The 16466-nt window shown below is 42.0% G+C and overlaps 1 protein-coding gene across 1 annotated transcript; it reads right to left on the bottom strand.

Moving 5' to 3' along the window:
- Positions 1-1596: 1596 nt before the first annotated feature.
- LOC118111055 (zinc finger protein PLAGL2) lies at positions 1597-15941 on the bottom strand. Its single transcript, XM_035159340.1, has 2 exons — positions 15818-15941; positions 1597-6768 (listed from the first exon to the last, which is right to left on the bottom strand). The coding sequence occupies exon 2, from the start codon at positions 6329-6331 to the stop codon at positions 5039-5041; it is 1293 nt and encodes a 430-aa protein (XP_035015231.1). The 5' UTR covers positions 6332-6768; positions 15818-15941; the 3' UTR covers positions 1597-5038.
- Between the last annotated feature and the right edge of the window lie 525 nt (positions 15942-16466).

Below are 16466 nucleotides of genomic sequence, written 5' to 3'. Positions count from 1 at the left end.
AGTACAGAGAACTATGTTTGACTCTGGAACACACTCAGATATAAGTGTGTACCCGGTCCGTCAAAGTAGATTTTTGAACATATCCCCCTTCACCAGTGGTAAAAACTGCCTAACTGTTACAGGTTAAAACTATTTCTAATGATTTTGTAGAAAGATATATGAAAAAGTAGAGGTAGAAAGTTTGACGGAATTATAATGTCAATGTCTGCCACTAGATAAAGAGTTTAGATTCATAAAATCTACCTTTATAGTTTCGATCTAACGGCACAAGAGCCAAACAAACTACACGCAAATAGAAATAACAGAAACCAACAGTTCTGCATGTTTGAGGTACAGATCAAATTAATCCTTTTTAAAATGTCATAAGTGCTTAAACCCAGTCAAGAGATTAGACACTCTTTTAGAGGCACAACAGTAGCATTTTAAGACATTGGTGCAACAATGAGGCTTGTTACAATTGAAATTGTAGAGGTCCTTCAATATACAGTTTGTGGAATTAAGGCAGAAGATAGAGCATCATCCCACCATTTCTCTCCCTAAATATCTTTTTCCGATATCACATCAATCACTCGCAACGTCCGGCTGGGGGGCTCCTACATCTCCACTACACGATCATTTTCATGAGTGGAGGATCCATTGGAAGGTTGCTGGTTCCAATATTCTTGCCATGCTACAGTGAGACTCTGTTAAAAGGAGACCTGTTTCTCAACAGACCAGCTGCTCCTTAACTGATGCTTCTCTGGCTTCTTGATCCTCTACAGCAAAGATGAGGCCAGGAAGAGTCACCTTTCAGTCTTAGTACATCAGAACCTCTTCGATCCAACAACCCAACCTTGGAGTAATGGGTGATTGGTGACATCAGAAAAGGTAAGAAAACAAGTGCTCTGGAAGACCTTTGTAGAATATATGCAGCTCTCTATAATAAAGTCAGAAATTCAAACCATGCAAAATCTGAGCAGAATTACAACCTGCTCCGATTAAGTGGTACACTTTGAAAAGAACGAAACAGGGAGAACATTGACACAATGCCCTTCCAATTACCCCAGCTTATGTACTGTCACTAGGGTTGCCTTCTTCCACTGTGAAAATTTGGAAATGTGGGACAGGGATGATCTCTGCCTCAGACACAAATACTGATACATATATCGCAAAGTGCGTTTACCTTCCTTACAATGACACAGGACTGAGCTCGGAATGTGCATGAAAACGTGTTTTTATCTTATATTTGAGAAATGGTTTGCTTTGACTTTTGCATCTGTAATGCGTGCAATAGGAACTGGTAAAAGCGTGTCAAACAGATGCAGACACAAACCCACACATACCTCTATCTTTGTGAGGAAAGCTTTGACATTATATATGCCCTAACCCCTTAAAGGGATAGTTCATCTAAAAATTTTAATTCAATCATTATCCACTCACCACTATGCTGATGGAGGGGTGGGTGAAGTGTTTGAGTCCACAAAACACTTCTGGAGTCTCAGGGGCAAACTTTGTTAGAGCAGAATCCAATACAAGTGAAGTCAATAGTGAGTCCTTCTTCAGATGTAATAAAAACAGAAAAACCATAACACTTCCTGTGGACTTTAAGGCTTAAAACACAATGTTAATGACCTCATTTCGAGGTTGAATATGAATGTTGGGGCTTGCAGACACTTGGACACCACACGAGCAGTATGGAGGCATGTTATGGTTTTTCAGTTGTTTTATTACATCTGAAGATAGGTGACTAATCAGCTGCACTGCTTACCCCTGAAACTCCAAAAGTGTTTTGTGGACTCAAACACTTCACCCACCATCGGCATAGGGCTGAGTAGATGAGTGAATTTTCATTTCTGGGTGAACTATCCCTCTAACCTAACCTAAAACTGATTATAACCAAAACCTGTAACCAACTCTTAACCATCAAACAGCCATTTCAAGTTGTGGGGACCAGACAAAATGTTCTTACTCCAAAAATAACTCATTGGTCCTAGCAAAGCCCAACAATGGAAGTACGCAGACATACACAAGGGGTACCAAAACCCAGTAACACATGGGTCAAGAGATCCAGCAGGCTCACAGCTGTAGCTTCTTGGATACACAGGTGATTTTCTGACAAACTCAATCTGCTGTAAAGACTCAAATATTTTTCTACTTAAGCTCAAGAGATGATCGTACTGAAGCCGTAATTACTTATTCCCAGGTTGCATGTGATAAAACATGCATGGCAAATGCTTGTGTGTTCCTTTAATACTTGTCTCTAGTACATTTCGATCTTCATTTGCCTTCTAGCCTGCATCCTGACAGGAAGTCAATCAACCAGTCAGACACATCTGCACGTGTTGCTGAGTTTTATGACTTTGCACATAAGCTCCTCTGCAACCTATGGTTACACCTTTCGCTGCAGAAAAGTGTAGAGATGTTTACATGTATCTTCTTAGTGTCTCAGGTCTGGAACATGGATACTCAGTCACTAAGGTGATCAATACAATTCTTTTGCTACTTTACACTAGCTTGACATACTTTTTCCTCACCCTACAAAGTTTCTACTAATGCCTACTGCCAAGAACGATAGTAATTTTAACATATAACATTGAATGAGCACCTGAGTGTGGGTTGTGTGAGATGACATATGTAGGAAAATGGTGATTTATCTATTAAAAAGGGAAAGGCAGCAACCCTGAGACCAGTGACATAGTTGGCACAGTGTGTCAATAACTCAACATGTTTAGAGCGGTCGGATGTTTAAGGATCTTTACAGCTACTGCATCTCTCTGAGGCCCCACACGGGCAGAGAGGCACAAGAGAGGCAGAGGGCATCACAGGAGGAAAGAAATAGATGAGGATGTAAGCCACAGCAATTACAAAGCTGGCAGGAATTTCAAACAGGTTCACCCACTGGTTTCCAGTTGAAGTCTGTCAAAGTCTCAAAACCAGCACTATTCTAAGTCAGTTAATACAGTGTATGGGGTTCAGGAGCATTAACTCTACATAACACGTCTACCTGAATGGTACCTATTGTGTCACATGCTCTGTCTAAAAAAGTCAGAACTTGAAAAGGTATTAAAAAAAATCTAGACAGCAGCTTTCGGTCTTAAGTGACAGCTTTGACCTATAATGTGCACTGTTGAAAATGAAAGGTAAGTGCATTTCAATATAGTGATGCTACATAATATAGCAAAAATAATAAAGTATCTATGTCACATTAGAGTTTTTGTTATTATGCTGCTGTGACCTCAGATAGGCCTGTCACGATAATTACTATATCATCGTATAATACAATATATTAACATGTAGTCAATAGTTTTGCTGACCTTGATAAATTGCCCATTGTCTTTACATGCGTGTTTGTATACATAAGAATGTCTCCTCTCCCGTGACAGACACGGATGCTGCGCGCTGGCCCCACCCCCACTCACTCACACAGAGCGAAACGTACAGCGAACCAGACACGAGTCCAAGATAAAACATTTTGGGTTTGTTTAGAAACAGTGGCAACAAATGGGAATACAGGGTTTCCACTACGTTCATTATTACCGCCACTGCTTCAGGATTAGAGCTTTTGGGTTGTTGGAACCCACTCCCCTGCTAGCCTGCGCTCACTTAGACTTGCTCACAATAAACATCAACACAAATTTAAAAGTTATTAGGAAACGTACAATTGAAATTTCCATTTGTTTGATTCGCACGAGAATTCATAAGGCATGCATTTAAACACTTTCAACAAAAGTCCCAAGATTTAGTGCGCACTCATTTGACCTGCGACACACAACACGATACGCACACAGCCACAACGATCCGGATTCCTGATCCAAAACCATCAATTAATAACTAAATAAATGTGACTATCAGTTTGTGTGTGAAGAGCAACAGAGACAAGGAGACAAACACACAATTCTAGAGGAAACGCTAGAATACTAACCTTAAACAATAGAAAAGCTCATCTAAATCATATCCCTCCCATCCAGTTAACCAAGCTGGTAACACATATCCTGTGCCTAATGTTTATTCAAGAGCAATTTTTGTTAACAGAGCTCATTTTAATTATTTTGTTTTATCCATTTTATTTATTATGGGTATTTTAATATCTTTAATTCTCATTGAAAGGGTGTACTTGCATTATTATGCAATTATATTATCATTATATCAGTGGTATAAAAGGGTCTCAAAATTATGACAATAATATCAATTATTGCAATAATTTCTGAGACAATATATCATCCAACAAAATTTGTTATCATGACAGGCCTCACCTCAGATAACTCCATCTAATAACGCCCCTCAGGGCTTCAGATGTGAAATTCCAGCTGTAAGAGCCGCTCTGTTAGATTTTTTAAATATAGAGTAACTGATTTACAGTTACTGATAACTGCCACCATAGTGACTGCATTCACTGATACATGGCCTCATACTAATTTAAATATTAAATTTATGCCACTTGAAATAATGGTTGATCTGCTGATGCACTTTGATGGTTGGTGTAATTCTGTAATTATTGGCTGGGAAGTGGTTTTTGCATATCTTATAATCATATGCAAACAGTGCTCCGGAATTTACTTTAAATGAGAACTTCTAACACAAATTTGTCTCTCCACCTAAGGCTATCTATACCGCAATCGACAATATTGGAAAATCTCAAATCAGCTTCAATAAAGGTAGGACATTTTCTTAAACATAAATTGGTTAAAATATTTCTTAGCATCACCTATTTTTTTGATAATCTAAAACTGAACAATTTAGCACTGTGCAGCACCTGTAACAAGCGTTTCAAGTGCTCCACTGTTGGTAATAGGTCTGACCAAGAGAGGTTCTCCGTTTTGGTTGTAGTGAGACCATCACATTTCTTCAAACGTTCAAGCTTCCTTTTAAATAATGAGGTAATACTGACGAGGTGATTTGTTGTGTTCAACAAAAAAAAACTACAAAGATTAGCATCATAAGCACTGACAGATGAAAGTTTCACATGTGTTTTACAATAAAGATGCTGATCTCATGTTTTACCCTTTTCATGAAAAGTCCATGAGCATGACAAAGGCAACGTTTGTGGGGACAGAGCTGCTTACTGCTGAAAGGCCTGGTAGTAGTGAGGTAGGGAGCTTGAAGTGCTCATAGTAGGACTACTGTATGCCTGAGGTAGTTGGCTGTGGTTGTGGGCTCCAGGGCCCTGGGGTACATGAGCCTGGGGAGGCTGGAAGAAGGAGAAAGGCCCTGGGGCCTGTGAGGACAGCCCAGTGGAAGAGGATGGAGAGGAAGTGGTTGTGGTGGCAGGTGGATAGCTCATCACTAACCCTCCCATCCCCATGTGAGGGCTGTAGGGCGGCAGGCTGAAAGGCAAAAACCCCAGCAGAGGCCCGAGGTCCATGTTGGTGGTACAGGACAACTCGGCTGAAGACACAGCAGGGCTCCGGCACAGCAGGTGTGGGTCGCCACCAGAAGCCACCCCTTCACCCAGCACCTCCCTCTGGGGTGAGGCAGAAGTAGAGGTAGAGGAGTTGACTGCACTCAGGTGTGGTGGTGGGACACTCTGCAGGTCCAGCAGGAAACTGTCCACGTCGGCACGAGGATATGAGGTAGATCCAAGCTGGTACCTGGCCATGTTGCTGTAGGGCTGCTGCTGTGGAGCTGCAGGGGGCTGCAGGTGATGGAGGTGGGAGTGTGAAGACTGGGGGGGAATGTGGCGCCCCACACCCATGCTTGAGGATAAGGAACCCTGCATGAGGCTATGAGGGTGGCCCATCCCGGGGAGAGCATTGGTCATAGGATAAGAGTTGTACATGTCCCTGGGGAAAGTCTCCATGGGCTCCTTGGAGATGGAGCCCATCTCAGAGGTCACAGGGCTGGGCTCCTTCAATGGGCACTGGGTGGCAGCAGTGGGTGTAGCCACAGGAGTACTCGGAGTACATGATGGCATCAACCCTGAGTCCTGGGCATGGCTTTTCTTCAAGTGGCGGGTCAGGTGGTCTCTGCGGCCAAAGCGTTGTTCACAGCGTGGGCAGAGGAAATCACGGCGCCCAGTGTGCACCACAGCATGACGTCGTACATCTTTACGAGTATAAAACCGACGGTCACATCGCTCACACGAGTACTTCCTCTCTCTCACTGGCACAGCAGCATTAGTGTTACCCTCTGAGGGTGGAGGCCTGTCTGTATGGCCGCCTAGGTGCTCGAGGAGGGACGGTGCCCCCTCCGGACAGGGCAGGCCTGTTGCAGCACTGTGGGCTGCCACCAGGTGGCGTCGATAACCCAGCTGAGTGTTGTACTGCTTCCCACACTCCTGGCAGTGAAAGAGCTGCCTGCTGGCTGGGTGGCTTTCCTGCAGATGGCTCTTCAGATTGTCCTGCTGGTGGAACATGGTCTAGGAACAGTACTGGCTCTGCTGCTGCACAGGGACTCTTGCCATGAGCCTGAACAGACACAGACAAGACTCATGAGGATTCGCCACACAGCTGACCATCAGCCTGCAGACCTCTGGTTGCTTTGTTAACTTGGAGTGCTAGAGTTAATGCTAAGTGCTGTTTGTTGACTGTTTGATGTTTTTTTGCGGCAATGACTAGTGGTCTGTCCTGCCCTGCTGAGGAAAGCCTGTGTCCAGCACTTGGTTTCTGTGACAGCAGCTGCCATAGCAACCCCAAAAGGGCTGCGGTGATGAGGAGCTTTGGAAGCTCTGGCTGGATTGTTGTTTCCTGAGTAGAGCTGTTGTGTTGGCCCAGTCTGTTTTAGTATTCAGCAGCCTTGAACACCACGATCACAGCAGCTGAATCACAGAGGCCGCTCAACATCTCTGCAGACCTGCAAACCAGAAAACAGGGTCACTTTTTGCAGATGAAACCTATTGTGCATGGTAGAAGCATGAACAATGTAAAAGAAATATGCAACCAAAATTGCCAATAACTCTACAAGTTCATGTAACATACAATATAATTGGTTTTCTGTGAATCTTATTTTCTGTATTTCACTAAAAACTCCTCACTTTTTGAACCCTTATAATTTGTACTGCTTTCTGTAGTGCTGACAAGTTATCACAGCATTTTCTTTGAGTTGTTTAATATCTCCCATTCTGTCTTTTATCAGAGAACATTGTTAATATTAACGTTATCATTAGGTGTAAACACCAACTAATTTGTGCTTAAAATATTAATGCTCTTGTTGATGAATGATTCATGTTGAGAAAGAGAATTTGTTGAGATCTGTCCACTTGCATAGGATATATTTTAGTATTCCTACATCGATGACAATATCTATTGTTTTGATTGTAATGCGCTATTGTATTGTTGTATAAAATATTAGAATTAATGTATTATTGGCAAAATAAATGACTGCACCATTCATTGTGTAGCTGGTTCTCATGTGACAACTGGATTTGTTTGGCCCCCAAATCATCTCCTGCAAGCAAGTGAGAATAAAATATAAAATACATTGCTCAAAAAATTTAAGGGAACACTTAATCCTCAGTTTAACACCAAGTCAGTTCAACTTCAGGGATATCAATCAGTCCATTTAGTGAAGTGATTGTGAATCAATTTCACCTGCTTTGGTGCAAATGACAGTGACAACAGGTGCAATGGAGAGGCAAGAGCAAGACACCCCCCCCCCAAAAAAAAAGATAATGGTTTTGCATGTGGTGGCCAGACAGCTGCTCTCTCCTTATCCTTCCTGACTGATTCTTCTCTAGTTTTGTGTTCTGCTAGTGACCTCGTCACTACTGGTAGCATGAGGCGGTAAATGCAGCCCAATCAGGTTGCACAACTAGTCTCTCACAAGGTTTGCAGTGTCTCTCACAACAGTCTAAAGAGCATGGAGGAGATACCAGGAGACAGACGTTAAAAAAGGAGAGCTGGACAGGAGCGTAGAAGGGCATCAACCCAGCAGCAGGACCGGTATCTGCTCCTTTGTGCGAGGAGGAACAGGAGGAGCACCGCCAGAGCCCTACAAAATGACCTCCAGCAGGCTACTGGTGGGCTTGTTTCTGACCAAATTGTCAGAAACAGACTCCATGCGGGTGGCATGAGGGCCTGACATCCTCTCGCGCAGTGATTCTCAACTGGTGGGCCCGTTTTCAGTGGGTCGCGGGCCTTTGCAAAAACATTTAAGAAAAAAATATCCTGTGCTTTTATTTTGAATGAGATTTTTTTATGTAGCGGAGTGCCGTCTATTCACACTCCTTAACAGTATTTGGCATTAATGCCTTGTAATGGTAATAGACACCCGCCATTTCACAGCATAGAAGAATACCCGCAAAGTTAGTTTTCATATGGTAATTGAGCATGAGTCTTTTTGAAACTACTTCTCAGTAGTTGGACTTTTTTATTTCATGTTTGTGCATGAAAGCACTGTTGAGTCTGTTAAAAAAGGCTGAAGTTACTGAATTGTTATGTATGTTGTATTACCTTGTGTCCCTAAGAGGCACTTTTTGGTTGTTAATTCAAATGCAGCTAATTGAGTGTAAAAGGGAATATTTCCCTCTCTAGCATCGCCACCTGCTGGTCGTTTTGGTTTATCATTAAACTTGTTTTTTTGTGTTGGCATACTGTGATATTCTGTACTATCTCAGGTTCAAACTGCACCATCTTTCATTAAATAAATTTGAGAAGTTGAAAATTTTCCTCGATTTGGGTGGCGGATTGTCATTAAGGGGTGATGGTGGGTCCAGAAGCCAGACCAGTTGAGAACCACTGCTCTAGCGGAACCTGTGCTCACAGCCCAGCACCATGCAGATATTATTGGCATTCAACAGAGAACACCAGAATAGGCAAGTACTCCACAGGCGCCCCATTCTCTTTACAGATTAGAGTAGGGCTGCTTGATTAATGCAAAAATTATAATCACTATTATTTTGGTCAATATTGTAATTAGTATTTAGCACAATAACTCTGACTTTGGAAACATCACGCACTTACTGAATTTAAAAGAACAATAATTTTGGCACCCATGTTAACAGATTAGAGTGACTACACTGTCTGAGTGAGCTGGGTGGCTCAGTCGCAGCGTGACTCTGATGAATTCATATTTGTGTTCATAAACGGGGTGTTGCTTTGTCTGCTACAATGAGGTCAAAACACAACGTTGCACCATAATCTGCCAGAAAATTTCTCTCCTGTCTACAGGTGTGTGTTTCCGCCGCTCTTCAAACACAGAAAATCACATGTATTTAGTTATTCGCATCACATCTCAGGTCTCCAGACTAACTTTTTCCTTGGTTGCACTGGTGCGCCTACCTTTTTCATTTAGGTGCACCACCGCATATATATATTAGGTGTACCCAATATTTTATTTTTCAGCTTTGCTTCCCATAGACATAGGTAAATCCATATCTAATTATGTAAATTATTGTAAACAGGAGTAAAGGCGTAGACATTCTTTTTTATTTTTAAATCAGAGCACAGAACAAAGAATTGTGACGATAAAACAAACTTAAAGTGCTGGTTTTAAGTGCTTGAAAATTTCAAATAAATAGATAAACCAAACAAATATAACAAACAAGGAGCAGTAGACGATTTCACACTCTTTCGTGAATATGTCTATGTCTCCATCAATCATAAATGAAATGTACATGGAATCCGCGATCTTGAGACGTCTTTTTTTAATGAGTCAGCGATCACTCCGATGAACTGTGCTGTGCTGGCAGTGTCGTTGGCATACGCCGGGTTGACATTTAACCTGTTTTTTTTCATGAGGACTATCAGAGATTTGAATTTAGTGAAGGGCAACTCCTCTTTTGCTATATTGTAAGCAGTGTTATATTTGATTGTCATTTCTGATTCCTCACTTGTTTGATTTGCCACTGCCTGGCGCTGAAACGCTGCTGTGAGAGGAGCTGCTCTACCAGCAACGCACCTGTCACGGTACAAGGTGTGCTTTTTAGACAAGTTGTGCTTTTTTAGGGTTTCAATTCTGAATTCTGATGTCGAAACAGCAAAACCACTTTTCCCCGCAATGATTTGGCCGCACTCTTTGCAGTAAATGCAATGCATCGAGTTGGTCGCTTTTATTAATAGCGCAGCTATGTTTTAGTAGGTTCTGGATGTTGATCTGGCTCTGAATCGGATGAAGCCATCTTCACGTTAGATGGTAAATCCGGATTCGGAGCGGGGGCAGGTGTAACAACTGGAACGACACGCGTCGCTGATGTGGGTCTGCGATGGGCATTTCAACCTCGGGGACAGGTGCACCGGGCACCGCAGCATTTTTCTCGGCGACAAAAGAATCAATTGTTCTCTTCATTGTGAATATATACCCTCTTTTTTACGTTTGTCCTCTCGTTTTGTGTTCTGTTTGCCTACATGGAATAAGGGTGAAGTCGACACACCGTGCTCTCAACCCTTTAGTAACGCACATTGCGCATGTGCTCACATTAAGCGCGCAAAGCCTGTCTGAGTGTGTACATAAAATCCCCGCTATACGCTGACAGAATAATCATTATTTATCAATCACTTTAATGTTTGTCAAAGGCAAATGTCCATACACCCAGTTGTATTTTATTAAAACATTTTTGGAGACAAGATAAATTTCAGGCCCACTGGTGCAACCAATTCAAATATTTAGTAGCACTGTGGGACTAAAATGGTCGCACTCTGGAGCCCTGCATCTCATCTTGTGTTGTGTGTGGCAGGTGACTTTTTATTCAATGTGTTAAAATGCGCGTCTCAAACTCTAGCGAGAATCAAACAAACGCCAATATAGTTTCCTGGCATTTAGTTTGGTACAAAGCCTGACTTTTATTGGAGGGAATACAGTGCAGCTCTGGTGCAGACACGCAGCAGAAACGCTGCCTATGAGAGACTCAGTGCAAAATTAATAATAGTTTAATATCGCTTACTTTGTTTTCCTAATCGTTGGAAGCCAAGATGAGATCAGGTTCACTCTGAGCACAGGTGACAGACGTGAAAGAGTCTGGAGACACGGTGGTGTATCCTTGGAGGGTTGCACAGACCTCCATGTCATAGCTAACAGTACACTGACTGCTGTTATCCTCCAGCGATTGTCAGACCATACGCTTGTGCAGTGGGCCCTGGGTTCCTCCTGGTGCAGGAAAATGCCCGGCCCCATGTGGCAAGTGTGTAGGCAGTTCCTGGATGACGAAGGCATTGATGCCATTGACAGGCCCTCACGTCCATGATCTAAATCCAATTGAGCACCTATAGGAGGTTATCTATCTGTGTATCAGACGCCACCAAGTACTGCCACAGACTGTCCAGGAGCTCACTGCTGCCCTGATCCAGTTCTGGGAGGAGATTCCCCAGGACACCATCTGCTGACTCATCAGGAGCATGCCCAGATATTGTAGGGAGTGCATACAGGCATGTGGGGGCCAAAGAAACAACTGAGTCACATAAGTTGCTGCGATGAAATTCACGCAAATTTGTTCAGCCTGGGATTTCTATTTTTTTACTTAGATTTTTGGTGTGGTTTTGAATCCAGCCCTCAATTGGTTGTTGATTTTGACTGTTGTTACCTCATTTAGTTCCAAACTAATTATATAATGTACATCAGTAAAGATTTTCAACTTAAATAATTCCTTCATCAAGATCTGATATTTTCCCTTAATTTTTTTGAGGAGTGTATAATAAGTGCCAGTTCCTAGGGTTCTCAAGGAGGGAGATCATCATGGTAACGATCAAGCAAAAATTATATGACAAAGTTGCTGAAACAATCACCAATAGACAATATGTTCGTCCAATCGCCCAACCTTTTTGTGTAAATTAAAATTGTTTTATTGGATAACTAAATTTTGGCAAGTGGCTATGGTACAAGCATGGATATGTTCCATTATTATCCTCAGGTATTCAGGGCACTACAGGGCAAGTATTATTTTTACAATTGCCCAAAAAAATTGATGTGTGAGAACAGGAAAAATATTGAGGAGCCTAGAGTGAGTGAAGCTTACAACAATAAGACTATAAGAAATGCTGGAGGGCGTTTCATTTGACAAAATGGATGAAGGAAGAGAAGACAAGTCAGTCATTCAGTAAGACCACAACAGTGTTTAGCATAAAGTGTTTTGATAGCCTATTACAGGGTTAATCAACTAGTGGGGCCTTTTTGCCCCCTTTTGAATTTTTCTATTACGTGTGAGTGAGGAACGTTGAACTACGTCCCTGGACCACAATATATTTATTATTAAAATATTTTGAAAATTAAAAGCATACTCTCTTAAAAAGGATGCGGAGCAACTAGTCCATGTAGACTGGATTATTGTAATTATTTAATATCAGAATTAGGGCTGCACGATATTAGGAAAACATGCGATAACGTTTAATATCGCGAAGATGATATAACTTGCGATAAATAAACAAACAGTCCCTGGCTACGGAGGCAGAGACCACGGACAGCTCCACAGTCAGGGGAAGGAGCACAGCCTGGCTGCAGACACCAAGTCCGAGGCAGACACCATGGGAGTCATTCACAGCTCCACTTAGTGTTAATTTAGTCTTTTCATCCATGTTTGGACCATGAAGTTTTTTGTGTGTTTTTTTTACAGTTTTTAGCAGCCATCAGTAATTTACTGCTCTTCTCTTCCTTCGGCTCTACATACAAGGAGGCGGAGCAAGATTTGACGGAGTCGCCTCGTTCCGTCAAATCTGTTTTCTCTCTATTCTCTACTTATCTACTTCCGACAATGATTCATTTACGAAAAAGCTGTCAAATCTTTTGCGATACGTCCATCGCACACGTTGATATCGCGATGACGATATAACGCGTACACATTCTTTGTCCCAGTAACTCAAAATGCTGCAGCACGAGCACTGACGGGAACTAGAAGAAGAGAATATATTACGTTCGTCTTAGCTTCCATGCATTGGCTCCCTGTAAAATTCAAAATAGAATTCAGAGGGCTGGCTCGGGTGAGCCCTGAATCATCCCTGTCGGTATAAACTGGGTGTTTATTGTGTAAACTATGTGTACACAAGATGGCTGCTTCATGTATCCTCCATCTGTTTAGTGTGTAAATTTTGCACATCCTCAGAAATTAACGTTATACATATGTGACATGCACACAAGATGCAATACCCACATAAAGGTTGAGGCAGAAGGGAGTCCTTGACAGGTCAGCTGGTCAACAAGGATTTCTCAATGTGAACTCCTGTGATGGCGTGTTTTGGCCCGCGTTGGTGGAAATAAGGCTGTTATGTCAGTTCCCTGTTCTCAACTGACGTTTCAATTAAGTGGTTCACACACACACATATTTCGCAGCACAGCGCACGCACAAACATCTCACAAGAGATTTCACTGCACGGCCGGACACAAATTAAATGGTAAAATCGGTTAATTTCAGGAGTTTCAGGGGTAAACAGCATTGCAGCCAAATCCAATACAATTAAAGTTACTGGCGACCACTTCTTCAAATGTAAAAAAACAGAAACAAACATCATAAAATGCCTTCATACTGCTTGTGTGCTCACAGCCAAGTGTCCGTAAGCCCTGACATTCAAATTACACTTGAAACAGCATCATTTAGAGCATGTTTTTAGCCTAAATGTCCTCTGTCCTCCCCTGGAGCCGCGTTTGCACGCACACTGCACGCGCACACTGCACGCGCACACTGCACGCAAGCTCTCGCCCAAGGGTACGTGCAGTGTGCGCAGTAGCATCGCTAGTTCCGTTAGTGGACATTTAGGCTAAAAACATGGTATTTTGAATACCGGGGCTTACGGACACTTGGATGACACCGCAGGAGCAGTATGGAGGCATTTTAGGGATTTATCCTGTTGGTTTTAATGTTTAAAGTAGGGCTGTTAAAATTAACGCATTACCACGGGATGAATAATTTGTGTAATTAACGCGGGTTGAATAATTTGTGTAATTAACGCGTACCATTTTTTTACGCATTAACGCATGCGCAGAATGACCCGCTCCTAGTACCCATACCCGCCCCCACTCATTGCTCAGAGCGACACACGCAGTGAGATCAGAGCTCGTTCTCGTGAAGCAGCTGGTCAGTGACTTTGTAGAAGAACAGTGAAACACAGAGTTTCTCTGGTCTCAGCTGCTCAGTGATCAGAGCAGAAGCTGCAGTTGGTTTGTACCGAGCTCGAGTTTCTGTGTCCTCCTCCACTCTGACCTGCTCTCACTTGAACTAATAAATACTCATCACTAGTTATCAGGACCTGATCAGCACATGAAGTAACTTAGTGTTTGTTTGATTCACTCCAGAGTTTATGAGGCTGCATTTAAACATCATGAAAATGACTCGTCAACATTTTGTGCTCAGTACAACAGGAGACGTGACGCTCACAGTCAGGACTCAGTGTTAAAATGAGCGGAGCGACACACAGACATGATCCGACACCATCGATTCATAACCAAACACATGACCGTACGTTTGTCACCTAAATCATCCCAATAAAAAAAATGAACGTGAACTAGTTCATTTTAATCTGCATGAACTGAACTTGGAACTTGTTCCTTTTAAGTGTGAACTGGCACAACACTGCTTCTACAGATGGGCTCATATTCAAATTTAATTCTGTAAAGGTTTGGTTGTTTGTTTGATTTAAAAATTGTTTAGGATAAAGGTTATCTTTGAGTTTGATAAAATACATTTTTTTTCTAAACAACATTATCCTATGTTTGCTCATAGGCATAGCAAAGAGACAGCCACATTTAATTATGGTGTGGTATGTTTTAGTTAGATTTTATTTTTCAATCTTGATAACTATCATTTGAAGTTATCAATAAAAAAAACAAATGTTACATGTATATATCCCCCTTCTGTCATTTATCTTTCTGTTCCAACAACAATATACATAGAAAATGGGGAATTTTCAGGCATTTAGAAATGGGGATTAATCTGATTAAATAGTTTTATCGTTTGACAGCCCTAGCTTAAAGACATGGTCCAGTTACTTTGATTGTATTGGATTTGGCTGCAACGTATAGTGTGTTTATTGGGGGACTACGATTGAGATTTGTTGAAAATACAAAATAAAAAAAATAACTACTTATTCTACAGTTTAACTTAAAATTAATAATACATTTTAAAACAAACGTTCTATTTAAGACAACAGATATTAAATTGCAAAATACAACCAAAGCTAATACCAGCTCAAAGTATACATACATTTAGTATATAGACGTGCCAGGAAATGTGCCCCTACTTGCATCAACCATGTTGTATCACTCAGCAGAGGACCATGCTTCACAATAAGAACCTTTACAAGGACAGATGTTGACAGTACCATCAGTTCACTAAAGTAATGTGCATGAATCTCTCCTTCTATTGTAGATTCACTAATTTCACTCAGGCAGATAGTTGACACACATTGGTTGTTCAACAGTAGGCAGAGAAAAGGTTGCTGGAAAGACTCCATGAGCACTGTGAGTGAGCAAGGGGGTGAGGGAGCAGCTAGCGCCATCTTGTGGAGCTGCCGTTAAGCTTTAAGCTTGACACTTATTCTGCTTACACTCTCTTTTAAAAGTAACCCAGCGGGGGGAATTCTTAATTTTAAATTAAGGAAAGAATCGGGGAAAACTTGAAGCATGGCTCACAAGAGCTCGACTGAAGTCTCGAAGTGTAAAGTGGTGGACTGGGTTAGTACCAGACCGGAGCTAAACTTCACTGCTACTCCGCCTGCGTCCACAAAACTCGGCAGGAGAAGAAACGGTGTTTAGTGTTTACTGGTTTGGTTTTGTTACACTGGTTTTCCATCGAGCAAACCCACCGACTGGTGTTAGTATGGCTGAGGGTGACCTCGAGCCAGCATGCGGGTTAAAAAACAAAAGATGAGCGGTTCACAAAGTTGTATTGGAGTTTGTCTTGCGGGAGCTAACTCCTCTACATTTCACCGAGCATGGTCACACTACAGCCCGGCTCAGCACACACGGACAGAGGGCTACCTACCGATTGTGCCTCGGTCCGGCTCTTCATCCAGCCTCCATTCCGCCTCGCCTTCGACATTTTGGAGCAAGTTTTACAGATATTTATTAGAGTCCGGGCCTGGACTGCTGGGCGCCGCGCTGGAAGCCATGCATTCTGGGAGAATGACGTCACACCCCGGGCTCAGAGGAACTCCAGCAGCAGAGCTCACAGGATTGGTCCATGTGAGAAGTGATCTGCTGTAAGAAGAGGGAGTTAAACAATATGTAAAATTAACTAATACAATCAAGAATAGCTTTACTTCTCCTACTGTGATAATTAACGGGCACTAAAAGTTGTATCTCTTAGAACTACAGCAATGAGTTTCTCCTTGGAAACTGAGCAGCTGGAAATGAAGCTGTAGTGCGTCCATTTACTCCTAAATTTGTATCATATAAAAGGTGATTCAGCACGAGACTGTAAGGGAAAACAATGTGTACACGTTAAGCCAAAGCAGTTTTTTTTTCATTCATTGTGAAAATATGAAAATACAAACAGATGCACAAAATACACAATACATAATAAAAAATTATATACATAATAAAAAATCACCAAGGAAACCCACCAACTCTTAAGAAATATCCTTGCAAAACGTTTTTGAGGTTTATTGAGAGACAAACGTCTATAATGAGCT

The sequence above is a fragment of the Hippoglossus stenolepis genome, chromosome 6 (genome assembly GCF_022539355.2).
Source record: "Hippoglossus stenolepis isolate QCI-W04-F060 chromosome 6, HSTE1.2, whole genome shotgun sequence".
In the NCBI taxonomy this organism is placed as follows: Eukaryota; Metazoa; Chordata; class Actinopteri; order Pleuronectiformes; family Pleuronectidae; genus Hippoglossus; species Hippoglossus stenolepis.
This window is presented reverse-complemented; position numbering and strand designations above follow the sequence as displayed.

Bases quoted from the DNA above. Each gene is read 5' to 3' on its own strand.
- LOC118111055 (XM_035159340.1), bottom strand. From the start codon at position 6,331: ATGTTCCACCAGCAGGACAATCTGAAGAGCCATCTGCAGGAAAGCCAC.